Genomic DNA, 13,595 nt, shown 5'->3' with positions numbered 1-13,595 from the left:
ACAAACCTAGCTAACTACCCTGGGCTATTGAAATCATGGATCTTGGAGAAGAACTTATAACCACTACTTTACTAAATCAGCATAATTCCTAACTACTTTCTAAATATGCTTATAACCAAAAATAACTCTCACTCCTAAGACTCAAGGATCATTAGAAGGAAGAGAGATTCTAAGAGCCTGAGGAATGGGGAGTTGGCTGTGAGACTGTCTCTTAGAAATGTCAGAAGCTTTACTCATGAAGTTTCTTACCAACGTGGCTGTCTAAACATGACCTGAAAAAGGATGACACCAATGGATATACTAACATGGATGGGGAAATATCAGGAGGCCTCAACCCTAGACAAACAACTGCAGGTAACTAATGGCTGCTGAGAGCTGCAGAAATATGCTTCTCTGGGGAAGAGCACACTAACTAGTTACCTAATGCCAAATGGTCTTCTATGAAAACACATACATGAAAAAACATTTTACAGACTTAGAGTAGGTTGTATTTATATATCTAGGTATACACATACACACACACACACACACACACACACACACACACACACACACCAAAACAAAGTTTCCAGACATTTGAAGAGCAAAGGAGAGGTACTTGGGAGAGTTTAGAGGTAGAAAGAAGGGTTATGATATAATTATATTAATTTCAAAAAAACCTTCTAAAATAAAAAATGTTATACCCATTTTCATGTTTAAATTAAAAGTGCTTTGAATCTGAGAGGGGGTACGGGAGAGGCTGGAGGGAGGACAGAGTAGCAGAAAGTTTCTTGGGTCCTGTCCAGCCCCCTGCAGTCCAGACAAGTCTGTCTCACTCACTGTCCCGCCCCTTATATTGTTTACAAACTGTGTGGCCTATGGCAGGCCTCTTGCCAGCTATCCCTTACAACTCAACTCAATCCATAACTATTAATCTATGTATCGCCACATGTTCCGTGGCTTTACCTGTGTCCCATTACATGTTGCTCCTTTGGTGGCTGGTTCACATCTCTCTAGACTCTGCCTTTCTTTTTCTTGTCTCTCTCCTTGGATTTCCCACCTGCCTCTAAGCTGCCTTGCCATAAGCCAAAGCAGCTTATTTATTAACCAATGGGAGCAACAAATGTCCACAGTGTACAGAAAGACATCCCCCAGCATTTCCCCTCTTCTATCTAATCAAAAAGGAAGGTTTTAGCTTTAATATAGTAAAATTATATGTAATAGAACAGTTATCAAGCAAGAATTATAGTTACAATATCTAGTCTATTTGTATTTGGCAAAATTAAAGAAAATATTTTATCTGTCCCATATTTGTGAGTCTAAAGTTTCATATCTAATTTATCTTGTATCATAATCAAGGAAAATTATAACTATCTAGTCTTCAACTCCAGACCTCAGAGTCCAGAGACCCCAGAAAGATATATTACCTAAGTAAACAGAAAGTGCATTGTAAGTAACTTCCAAAAATCTACAATGACAGAGACAGCCAAAGTTCCTCTGCAACATTGGGGCATCCATCTTCAGCCCAAAGGGCTAGAGTTTCTCAGTTGTTTCTCCCTGTATCCTGCAGAATGTCTGCAGTCTCCTCTGCAAAGCAGGAACCTGAAGGACCATCTCTCTTTGTTTTGGCAGAATTCAGTCCTCACCTTCCAATGGGTCCTGCATGTTCAGTTTTTAGAACATAGTGTCAAGCAGTCCAGGCAAAAGCAGTTTTTGGGAATTTGGGCATAGTTTCTCATACTACTTCCTATTGGTTGGGGCGTGCTGGTAATCTTATGGGAATCCTGAGAAAATTAAGAATTATAGTTAAATCTTGGCTGTCATAGTTCATGAGGCTGTATCAACCTTTCAGGTCAATATGTAAAATCATATTAGCCTGGAAGCAATGCATAGGTTCTCATCTTCTGTGGAAACAAAAGCAGAACCAACCTCTTTTCCAAAGCAATGTATCCTTAGACACAAATTTTGAAGTCAAGATACCTTTAAAATATATATACTGGTTTAACTCAGCAGCTTTTACAATCAAATGTCTTTCTGCAGTTAAAAATCTCAAAGACAATATAATCCACACTCTCTGTGTGATTTCCATCTTTGCGTGGCTTATTTTTTATATTACTATTACTGTCTCTTTAAAGACTTTATTTTTTAAAATTATGTTGTTGTTGTTGTTGTTTTGCCAGAGCTGAGGACCAAACCCAGGGCCTTGTGCTTGCTAGGTAAGCGCTCTACCACTGAGCTAAATCCCCAACCCTGTATTTCTTTATGTAACTGTCTCTCCTCCTTTTCCTCTCTCTTCCAAGCCTCCATGCATTTTTACACATAATATAAACCATTTAGAGGTTTATTCCATCTGAGTCTGTCTTCTGTGTATCTATAATCCTTTTCTGATCATTGATTTAGACTGCAGCATGGCTGTGACTGAAGTGGTGGCTTTGGCTGCTGACTCTGCCCACTTCAGGTTCCCAATGTGGTGATGGTACCCAGGAGAGTCACACTTACTCTGCCAACTCTGGGGTCCATGCTGCCACCAGGTAGTCTGCAGCTGGTCCATAAACTTTTTTTTTTTTTTTGTCTGTACTAGCAAAAGCTAAATCCACCATGCAGTGAGCTGCACGGCTTGGAGACACCTCTGGGTGCAGTGGCAGGAATCCACCATACTGTAGCTCAGGCCCACATGCTGCAGCTTGTCTGAGACACAACTTGGAACCTGTTTTTTTTGTTGTTGTTTTTGTTTGTTTGTTTGTTTGTTTGTTTCAAGAACTGAGGACCGAACTCAGGGCCTTGCACTTGCTAGGCAAACGCTCTACCACTGAGCTAAATCCCCAACCCCTAGGAACCTGTTTTTAAGCTCCATTTTAGATCTTTTTTAAAAGCTTTCTCAGGTTTTGGGTGGAAATTCTTGCCCCACATTGGGTGCTAAATGTAGTCAGACATTTTCTCCAGTCCCACAGCCACTTATAAAATAATCACTCAGAGGCTTAATATTATTTACAAACTGTATGGTCTATGGCAGGGCTCTTGCTAGCTGGCTCTTATATCCTAAATTAACCCATTCCTATTAATTTATGTTTTGCCACATGTTCCATGGCTTACCGGTCTGTTGGCGTCTCTCCAGCCTCTGCTTTTCTCTTTCCTATCTCTCTCCTTTTCTGCCTGCCTCTAAGCTGCCTTGTCATAGGCCAAAGCAGCTTATTTATTAACCAATGGGAACAACATATATTCATAGTATATATTTTCTCTGAATTTGTCAAATACAAATGGACTAGACATTGCTGATGTACTTATTGCCTGTATATATTGTATGTAGTATTGTACTTACTGTATATAGTTTTTCTTATATTAGTTAGAATTTTTTATCTTAGACAAAAAAAAGGGGAAATGTGGTGATACTTTATTTGTGCACCCCAATAAAGCTTATTTGGGGAACAGAGGAAAAAGCCAGCCACTATATTAAATGTAGAGGTCAGGCAGTGGTAGTACATGCCTTTAATCCTAGCATTTGGGAGGCAGATATTTATCCAGATCTCTGTGAGTTCAAAGCCACACTGGGAACAGAGCCAGGCATTGTGGCACACGCCTTTAATCCCAGCGCTAGTTAACCATAGAGGTCTGGAGGTCTGTACAAAGAGACAGGAAGTAATAGAACTGGGCAGAAATAGGAAGTGATGTAGCTGGGCGGAGAGAGGAAGTAAGATGGCAGAGCATAGAAAGGTATATAAGGCATGAGTATACAGGAAGTAGCTCCCTCTTGGCTGAGGAATTCCTAGTGGTAAGAATGTGACTGGCTTCTTTCTGCTTCTCAGACTCTCAGTTTTCACCCCAATATCTGGCCCCGGGTTTGTTTGTTTTTTTTTATTAATAAGACCGTTCAGCAATTCATCTTACAGGAAAGGGTAGAAATAATGTAGTCATATTACAATTTCAAAAAAGACAAAGACTATTATAAAAATGTCTTTAGGTTTAGAACAAGAATGAAAGAATGTTCATCTTATGAACATGGGTACTCGTGTTAGCATCTATGTCCATCCAGCCCTCCCTTTCACCTCCCTGGCTGTTCACCAAGCCGCCTTGAACTATCATTAGCTTTCATGCAGTGAAGGAAGGGACAGAGTAATTCCCTCACCATTTCTCACCTCCACAGGGAGCTGGAGTACTTGGTCTGAGGGCCCACAACTCATTGCAGTAGAGCTCAGCCGCTAACTCAAATGTGACTGATGTCTACTGTTGTTGCCATTAAAAGCAGGGCTTCCAAAATGTGTGCCTGCCTTGCACCGTCTTCATTACTCCACCTACCTACCACTTGTCCTGTCAACATTTTAATTCACATAGATTCTTAGACACATTCGTTTAGAAAGGAATATTTTTATCACTATCATAAAACAAAACCCAAATCACTTGCTGTACATACGAAGTGACTACAAAAATAAGCATAATGAAAAAACAAAGCAATGCTTTGAAATCCTAGTTTAGATTTCCCCGCCCAGCCCAAGCTGAGCTCTAGTCTTTCCTTTTGTTAAGGTTAGCTACTGTTTAAAGAGACACTGAATGGACCCACGTGATACTTTCAAAAAGTTATTATTCAGTGTAGCAAGCCGCCTCCTAAAACCAGCATCCATGTCCACAACTTTGGGCAAATTGCCCCATATGACAATAAATGCTTAAAGTCCTCTGACGAGAGAAGCTAAAATAAAAACATGACAGCTACTCAATTTGGAGAGAGGAAACAGCCTTAGGTTTCAGTATTTCTTCTCAAGATTCCTGAAAGAATTTATTTTTTTAATTCAATGTTAAGTAGAAAGTGCTAGGGAGTAGCAGGCCTCTTTTCCAAGATGGCATTAAACACCGACACCAGGAAGAGAGTAGGCCTGCAGCCCCGGCAACCTGAAAGGATGAAGCTGGAGAATTACCTGAGCTCAAGAGTTCGAGGCTTGTGAGCAATGTGAGACTCTGCTGCAAAACAGCTCTTATCTAAAGAGATAAGACATCTTGCAGGTCGTTTAATACAAAAGCCCTTCCTCAGCATTCTGTAGACACATATACAGAATGTGTGTGCATGGGTGTACACAGTCGTGAGCACGCACACAATCTGATGTCCAATTCCCCACAAGTGACCCTTCATCCTTTGCTTGTTTGCTCATTCATGGGCCTCAGCTGAAATAAGGCAGCTCCCACCCACGTTGCTGAAGCTGTTCTCCAACTGTGCTGCTGAGCACATTGTCTTCTCATAACCTTGCCTGTTTTCCCAGACCTCTCTATCTAGCCGATCTCCATCTCAAAAGCGGAGGAGTCAGGGGAGAGGCAGGTTGTGTAGTATTAGTCATCAAATGGCATCCAGGGCCATAGGTGGAAATGTTCCATAATCTGTTCTGACCCACATGTGGTGTTGGAAACATGGCTGGTTCAGTGGTAGCTAATTGTTCATTTTAATGTGAATTACATATAAATAGATGTGTGGTTGCTCACTAGTTCCCGAACAGCCAACTTTGGAAGGTTTACTAATAAGACTAGTTGAAAGACACGCTCTAAATCAGTGCCTACTCCGGGGGAACACACAAGCACGCTCCCACCTTGACCCCTGTCACCACCACCGTTATCCACCCTCCGCCTCTCAGAAGAGGAAGGATTTGTTGGGAATTTGCAGCATATACCTATAATTCTAGTACTTGGGAGGTTGAAGCAGGAGGACCATGAATTCAAGGCCTGGCTGGGATTACAAGGGAAGGGGGGGAGAAAGGGAGGAGAGAAAGGATTTAGAAATACAAGCCAGTCTTCCTTTCCAGATGTCCCCTTACTCCACTTCTTTTCTCTAGCTTCTTCCCGCATCGCAAGACTACCTAGGAGAAGCCTGCAGCTTTCTTCGCAGACAGACTTGAGAAGATCCGGAACTCAAGTGTGCCCCTAGAGCTTGTATCGATATGAGAGCAGAATCTCAAAATGTCATTTCCACTCTGCTGCTATGTCCAAAAATACCTATGCAATTAGGAAATTGATATTTACTTGTTTAGACCAAAGAACTATAGTAAATTGTTTTGGCAGTAGTGGCACATACCTTTATTCCCAGTAGTTGGGAGGCAGAGGCAGGCAGATCTCTATGAGTTTGAGGCCAGCTTGGTCTACATAGTGAGTTCCAGGACAGCCTGAACTACATAGTGAAACCCTTAATCAAGACAAAGAAACAAACAAACAAAAACAAATAAATAAGAGAATAATAGTAAATTTTCTTAGGTGTGGCTATTATGGTTAGTTATGTAAGTAACATCTCATTTACATGTTTTCTTCAAACCTGCTCTGGAGGACTTAAGAGTGAAATGCTATGATGTAATATGATGTGTGCATGTGTAATCCCAACACCTAAATAGATCAATAGGTACATCTATATCTACATACCTGGGATTGATAGACTCGTTACTATATAGATAAATATAACTCAATGCAATGCATGTATATATAAATTAGGAGATAGATGATAGGTGACAGATAGACAGATAGACAGATGTACATTGGTGTTTGTGAGAAAAGAATACTAGCAAGAACTATTGCTAACTTTTAAAAAGTTTTATTATTGCCAAATGGAGGCCTCTCACAGCCAGTGTGAGTAATGGGTTGATGCTGCTTCTCCTGGTCCTCCAATCAGATGATACACAGGAGGGCTGGTGGGGCAGGGCCAGGCAAATTCCATACGTGAAGAAGAAGCTACAGGAAGGAGGGAGTGGCAGTCTGTGTGGGGGAAATAACAGTGTTAGATCCTACCTGTCTCTGGGTCTCTTGCCTTAGCCCAAGTCTTACAATAGTGGGGCACCAGACAGATCAGGCCTGAAGTGTCACCAAGACTAGTGACAGGGCCAGTGGTAGGAAGAGCAAAGCTTGGGGTAACCCCAAGCAAGACTCCGTGGAGCTTGGGCTTTCCCCCCACATTAATGTATTCACTATGGGTGTGTATGTGTGTATTCAAATGCATGCCTGTATGTGTACAAGCAGGGGAACTTGGGCTTTCCCCATACACACATTCATTTATCTACCATTTGTGTGTTCAAATGCCTGCATGTGCACAGCATGTGCAAAGCACAGGTGGAGGCCAGAGGACCACTTATGGGAGTCGATTATCTCCTACCATGTGAGTTTCTGGGATCAGACTCAGGTCATCAGACTCAGTAGCAAGGGTTTTTACTTGCTGAGCCATCTCACTGGCACCCGAGTTGGGCTTCTCTGTCCTACCAGCCTCTCACAGTCACTGAAGAGGAGGGCTGAGATATACTTACCTACGGGTATAGACATTCAGATCTCAATACCACTTCCTCTGCCTTCTGTAGGTGTCAGAGCTACTATGGACTTCCCAGCTTTAAGAGCCACACAAGGAATGAGGGAAGCTGTTTTGAGAGATTCCTTTGGTATCCTCAACTGGAGAACCAACACCCTCCCACAGAAAAGGTGAAGAATACCCACAATAACCCTCCCCACACCCTCCAGGATCAGCACTGGACTCTGGGCACACACACTCTGTTCTCAATTCTTACCCCAGCAGGACTGGAGACAGGCTTGGGATGGGGTGTCACTGGCACACCTGTCTAGTGCCGTCCCCCAGCACAGCTGACAGAAGGAAGGACTCAATGGTTCCAGCACAGGCAGGGCTGCTGAGGGCACACTGCCAGGGAACTGCTAAAGAAAGCAAAGTTGAGGATCTTCTCAACTGCTAGTGAGTCTTCCTATTCAGAAAGCCTGGGAACCAAGACTAAATGACTCTCAAGACACCTGCACCCCCCAGGCTGTGTCCTACACTCCAGAGGATGCCATTCATGTGGGAGACTAGGGGACAGCACTGTGTAGAAATCCACTGTGAAGGCCTTGGCTACCCATGGATTTTACCCATGCCTTCACCAGAAATAGGAAAGGCCATGAGATCTTCAGTCTTCTCAGTTCATAAACACCCCTCACCTCTCAAGTACCTGGGCAGAGGTGATCCCTGGGGGAACTCTTGGTACCATCAGATCCTGAGAAGCACCTACAAGATGAGGGTGGATCCACTCAGAGGGAGAAATAGGCATGGGGACCTGGGGTGTGGTAAAAGACAAAGGTTCCAGGAAAGGTAGCATCTTCTTACAGAGTTTGAAAGAGACAGATATCACAAACTAGGCTGTTTTCTTCCCAAAACAGGCCTTAGGAAACTAGAAATTATAATAAAGTTCAAGGGATGATCCTAGGGACTGAGCAGCCCTTAAGAACAGGGTCTATGTATGCCCAGGATCTAGTACAGAGCCAGACACAAATATGGATGAATACATGGATGGATGGATGGATGGATGGATGGATGGATGGATGGATGGATGGATGGGTGGGTGGGTGGGTGGATGGATGGATAGGTGGGTGGGTGAGTGGACAGATGGATGGTTGGGTGGGTGGGTAGGTGGATGGATATGCACAGAAATCACCTGGCAGCTGTGTTTCCCACTTCAGCTTCTCTTGCCTGCGCCATTTGGCTCTTCTGTTGGAAAACCAGACCTGAGAAAGAGCAGGGACTGTATCACTGGCTGTGTTTTCAGCCACCTTGTACCAGCTGCTCTCACCATGTGTCCCTGGCCTGGACTCAGAAAGTAGAGCCTTCCTCCACACTGACACCCTGTCTTCCTGCTCTGGCTTTTGCTTTCTGTCTCCTTCCTTACTTGAAGGCTTGAGTGGGGGAAAGAGGAGGGCAGTCAACAACAGGGACGATTTCATCTCTCATTTTTTTTTAAACAAGTTTTTTCTTTTCATCCTCTTGCACTGTCTTTACCTTAGCAGACCCAAAGCCCTGGTCAGTACATCCTTCTCCTTTACAATTTCCTCACACTGTGTTACAGAGCTCACTCACCCTCACTGTGTCCTCAGGCAGAGAGGTGGCAGCAGCCAGCTTCCCACGGGCCACTGAATCTGGATACTGCCCACGCTGGAACTCTGTAGAGACAGAGGTTCCCACAGTGAGGGTAAGGGAAGGAGCAAGGCATGGTCTCTTGACAATCCCCACTCCCCACCTCTTAAAACCCTAAACAACCCTCCTTCCCAAGGTCAAGCCACCCACAACCTGGAACTTTCAGCCTTTGCCCACAAGTCTCAAGGCTGTAGCCTTGTTGCCATACCAAGGACCTTCTGCTCCACTATCTACCCCGGCCCCGCACCTTTCTCCAGGGCCTCAGCTTGGCCTGGGGAGAAGATAGTCCGATTCCTGTGGCTGATCCCTGGATGGGGACCTCGGGGAGCCCCATAGCTACTGTGGGGACCAGGAAGAGCTGGAGCCAAAACAGCTGCAAAGGAGGACAATGTCTTATGGCATTTGTGATGTTGACTTTTCTGTTATATGGGGTCTCTCACTAGACAACAACACAGGCATAGAGGCAGAACGTGGCTAGAGGAGTATGCAGCTCCTTGGCAGTTGCTATATAATGTGCTCAGTATCTTGGTGCTACTTAGGGAAAACAGTTGTTCCATGCTTGATTGACCCCATAGAATATGGATAACGTTCTGAGATGCTAAACAGGAAGCAGAGGAAGGGTGTGAAAGGCCCAGTCTAGCCTTGCCCTTAGCAGTTGGTGTGAATCTAGGAGTTAAGGGATTTAGGTTCTGTTCCAAGACATGCCTGAGCAAGTAACTTCATTTTCCTGAACTTGCGTATTCTACCAGGAGAGAATAAAGCCACCTGCTAGACCCTCTTTAAGGGAGTGTTGGGAGGGATGTTGAAAAAACAGTGAGAATTCCTCAGGATGGGCAGAAGGAAGAGCTATAAAATGTTAAGAATTTGGCTCTGGTTATATCTGCTGGCAACTCTAACACCCACCTGGTAGTCTGAGTTGTGTCCAGTGCAACTTCTGGTCTCCTTGTAGTGCCCGAAGGACTCGGTTGATAGAGGACACCTGGGGGTGTTGAGGTACACATTGGGAAAATGGTGTGTACACCCAGGATTGCATCCTGAAGATTCTTTGCCTTCTACCCACCATTCCAAAGGCTAGCTTTCCCCTTTCTCTCCCCATACTTCCTCCTCAGTTCCCTGACCACCACCACTTTTCAGAAGAGAAATTCCAGCTTCCCCTAACACCAGGCTGAGATGCCAAAATTGTCAAGAAAAAAAGAGATCTTCTCCCCGGTCTGCTGGCAAGCCCCAGGGCAGGGAGAGGGCACTTACACTGGGAGCCTTGTCCTGGGTACAAAGCCCTTCAGCACAAAGCTGGCGTTGGATCTCCCAGGCAAAGAGCGCTGGACACTCGTCCTTGAGCTGAGTGATTCGAGCCACCACAGCTGGTGTGGCCAGACGTGGCTTGCTTCCCCCAATACCTTTGGGTTCCAAGACACCTGTGCGGTAGTAACGTCCTAGGATCTTGCTCACGCAGCCATTAGATACCTGAGTCAGGTGAGAAGCAAGAACAGGACACAGAAAACACGACAGGTAGAAGGAAGCTGAATATTCCTGGGACAGAAGGAAGCTGCTACATGGCTTACTGAACCAAGCCATGGAGTTGAGAGGCTAAGCTCATCTTTGGGCACCTAAAACTCCCCTTCCCAACCTCCAAGAGGGTGTTCTAGGAGGAGACCCTTGGAGTTCAGCCCCAAACTGCTGCCTTAAGAGAGGTCTTAAGGTTCTTGTCTCCATCACCTGATAAAGGGTTTATCACTACCTTAAGGCTCCGTGAGATGTCACAGGGTCGCATCCCACTCATTGCTAGCTGCACAATCTGCTGCCGAGTGTCCAGAGGAAGAGGCCGGCCATTCACAAAGAGTCCCCCCAGCTGATTCACACTGCTGATTCCTGAGTGTTAGAGATAAGCTTCAGCACACTCCATTCATCCTGGTGCTCACCCACCCTTGTAGAAGGTCTCGGGTTTTCCGTCCTGGTCTGCTATCATATAATATGTCTTTCTCTGAGACTTTCCCACCTTTCCCCCAGGGTCCTCAAAACAAGCCACGTTCTTTAAGAGCTGGTTATGGCCTAATCCAAAGGAAGCAGAGTAAAGCAGGGAGGGAGTGACTGGAGAAAACTATGTCCAGAGCATTGGCTAAGGACAAATGAAATTGTGTTGTTGGGAGTCAAGATCTGGGGGCAAGATCCCTTCTATAGTCTTCCAACTTCTCCCAGACCTCTCACCATCCTGCTGCATGCTTCACACTGGTCCTCCTCACAGAAAGACAGGAAACCAATGGGCAGGCTGAAAGGGAGAGCTTAGCTTCTAGAAGTTTCCTCCTGATCTGGTTCTGCAACAATATTGGCTTATTTAAGTGTGGTCTCTTGAAATGGTCAAGGGATGGAATGTTCGTGACAGGGTCAGCAGGCTGGCTAACACTAAAACATTAAAATTCTGTTAAGTTCTTATGTGATGAACATCACAGGGTCACCTGAGGGCTAGATCTTTCCTAGTAAGGAGGCTGGGGGTGAGTAGGAACCAACTTCCCACATATGTGTTAAAGAGGGGTTGGGAGGAGGAAGGGACCATTCTTCTCAGTACTTGGGCTTTCTCTCCCTGAAGTGGACAACTTGACATCTGACCAGTCATAAGCCTTCTCAGTGCCTGACTGACACACTTGAGCCAAAGACTCTGGTTCTCAAGTTCAGGTTTCACTATCAGGAAGTCCTGGATTCAATTCTCAAAACTACTATCAAAGGCTTCCTTCAAAGCACTTAAAGAAAGCCTTACCCTAGTTTTTGGTTTTTTAATCTCCTCCAGGAAGCTCTAGGGGTAAATTTGGGGCTCCGCTCTACCCTCGGACTGGGATCTGGTCCCACACACTGGAGAGAGAGCCATAAAGCCTGAGGTGATGGCTTTTGCTAGAAGACAAACCTCAGAGCAGCTTCTGAAGTTGCTGGAGCTGTTGAGTCTTTTGAAGAAGTCTAGCTATCTCAGTGAAGCTTCATTTTCGAGACTGCCTTCCAGACATTGTATATGTTACTAACATCTCCTGACAGCACTTGGGAAGAAAAGGATGCTGTCTGCTTATTGGGAGCAGAAGCCATCTTGAGCACAAGAGAGTCTGCGCAGCAACAGCCAATCATGACTTCTCTGCTTTCAATAGCAACTAGAAGGAGCTGAAGCTGTCTCCTTTCGTGCCTGGACTCTTGGCAGAGCTGTAGGTAACTCCAGGGAACCGCTTATCCATGGAACTTTCCTGAAATAACCATGCTGTCTGGGCTCAGTTAACAGCAACTACTTAGCAAATAGGGGTATTAGGCATGAGCACATTGCTGTTTGTTTGGGATGAAGTGAGGGGGAAAAGAGGGGGGGGACAGAGGCTAGAAAGTCAGCCACACCTGAATCCTTGATGGATTCTATCCTTTTAAATGGAGATCACAATGCAATAGGAAGAGGAAATCAGCAGGAACAAAACACCATCGAACCCAGAGCCTGTTGACTTCAGTAGTTAAGGTGGCTTTTATTCCTTTATGCTTAGGCATCAGGAGAAATACCTCTTCAGTCTCTCAGCATTCCAGAAACTCAGTAAGAAAGTAGAATTCCCCCCCCCCAAAGAAAACAGAGGCACAGACTAAGATTGCCATAAATCAAGACCCCCTCAGGGAATAAAACTCAAGGTTCAGAAACCAGCTCCTGAGCAGAATTGAAAAATTCTGGTTCCAGAACTTGGAATTCTCTGTCTCTCTGTCTCTCTGTCTCTCTGTCTCTCCATCTCTCTCTCTCTCTCTCTCTCTCTCTCTCTCTCTCTCTCTCTCTCTCTCTGTCCCCACCCCTGCTTCATACTTGGGCAACTGCCATTTAAGAAATGGGGAGGAAAGGTTGAGCTGGGGATGCAGAGGGCAGGGGATGAGGGCTTAGACTATCAGCTAAACCAGGGTCAAAGTTACTGTGGAACACGGGTTCAATATTCTCATCTAAAAGACCTCCAAACCAAAACGAATCACACCCTAACTCACAAAAGGAAACCCTATTTCCAACAGCCTCCCACACATTCCCAATATTTGTGGTAACTTGTCAGAAAAAAAAAATACCTTATACTCAGGAGAAAGCAGGTTAAGGAGTTGAAGGGGCAGGAAGGTGAGTAACTGTAGAGACAGGAAGGAGAAAGTTGAGTTTGGCCACACAAAGGCTTGGAGACAGTATGGGAGACAGAGCAGACAATGAGCATGCTGGTGAGCTAACTACCTGGGTGGAGGGGAGGAGGTGGGAGCTCCAGTGAGAGGTCTCCGGCTCCTGTGCAGGCTCCAGGGCTTGGTGGTGGTCTAGTCTGATGGTAGCCTTCACCCTGCTGCTGCTGCTGCTGCTGCTTCAGTCCAGCCAGGGGGTCCAGAGCTACACAGAGCCTGTGCTCAGGAACAGAGGGCAGCCTCCTGGGAGTAGCCAGTGATGTCACAGGCCATGAGCAGAGGAGGAGGAGGAGGGAAATGTGTATGGGGCTGGCTGACATTGGCCCTGGGGCAGGGCAACCCACAACCAGTGACCCACTGTGTCCCTCTGTGGGGCTTCAGAGTCCACCTTGTGTCCACTTACCCTGAAGGACATAGAGAGCCATTCTCAGACTGGTTCTCTCAACACAGAGTGTACCCAAGCATTGGCTAGTATTCCTGAAAAGAATAGGGAACATGGAAGATGAGGGACTTCAGATCAAAGTTTCCCAAAGTTTCCCATGCATAGAAATACAAAAGAACA

General features: G+C 45.3%; 1 protein-coding gene across 3 annotated transcripts; it reads right to left on the bottom strand.

The window, feature by feature from the left end:
• Positions 1-6,519: 6,519 nt before the first annotated feature.
• Positions 6,520-13,279, bottom strand: Pax4 (paired box 4). Of its 3 annotated transcripts, none has more exons than XM_036182724.1 (11): positions 13,092-13,279; positions 11,087-11,193; positions 10,620-10,750; positions 10,130-10,345; positions 9,785-9,860; positions 9,129-9,254; positions 8,825-8,907; positions 8,406-8,475; positions 7,923-7,978; positions 7,494-7,635; positions 6,520-6,696 (listed from the first exon to the last, which is right to left on the bottom strand). In XM_036182724.1, exons 2-11 carry the CDS (start codon positions 11,097-11,099, stop codon positions 6,560-6,562), a joined length of 1,050 nt encoding a protein of 349 aa, XP_036038617.1. In that variant the 5' UTR covers positions 11,100-11,193; positions 13,092-13,279; the 3' UTR covers positions 6,520-6,559. The 3 variants fall into 3 exon arrangements, with proteins under 3 accessions (XP_036038617.1, XP_036038618.1, XP_036038619.1); XM_036182725.1 differs by having other exon boundaries at positions 7,923-7,939; XM_036182726.1 differs by having other exon boundaries at positions 7,494-7,632; positions 7,923-7,939.
• Between the last annotated feature and the right edge of the window lie 316 nt (positions 13,280-13,595).

The sequence above is a fragment of the Onychomys torridus genome, chromosome 3 (assembly GCF_903995425.1).
Source record: "Onychomys torridus chromosome 3, mOncTor1.1, whole genome shotgun sequence".
NCBI classification, from domain to species: domain Eukaryota; kingdom Metazoa; phylum Chordata; class Mammalia; order Rodentia; family Cricetidae; genus Onychomys; species Onychomys torridus.
This window is presented reverse-complemented; position numbering and strand designations above follow the sequence as displayed.

Excerpts from the sequence above, each read along its gene's own strand:
- Pax4 (XM_036182724.1), bottom strand. Across the intron at positions 8,908-9,128 it reads AGCTGAGGCCCTGGAGAAAG|AGTTCCAGCGTGGGCAGTAT; the intron begins GTGCGGGGCCGG and ends CTGTCTCTACAG. Across the intron at positions 8,476-8,824 it reads TGCCTGAGGACACAGTGAGG|GTCTGGTTTTCCAACAGAAG; the intron begins GTGAGTGAGCTC and ends GCTCTTTCTCAG.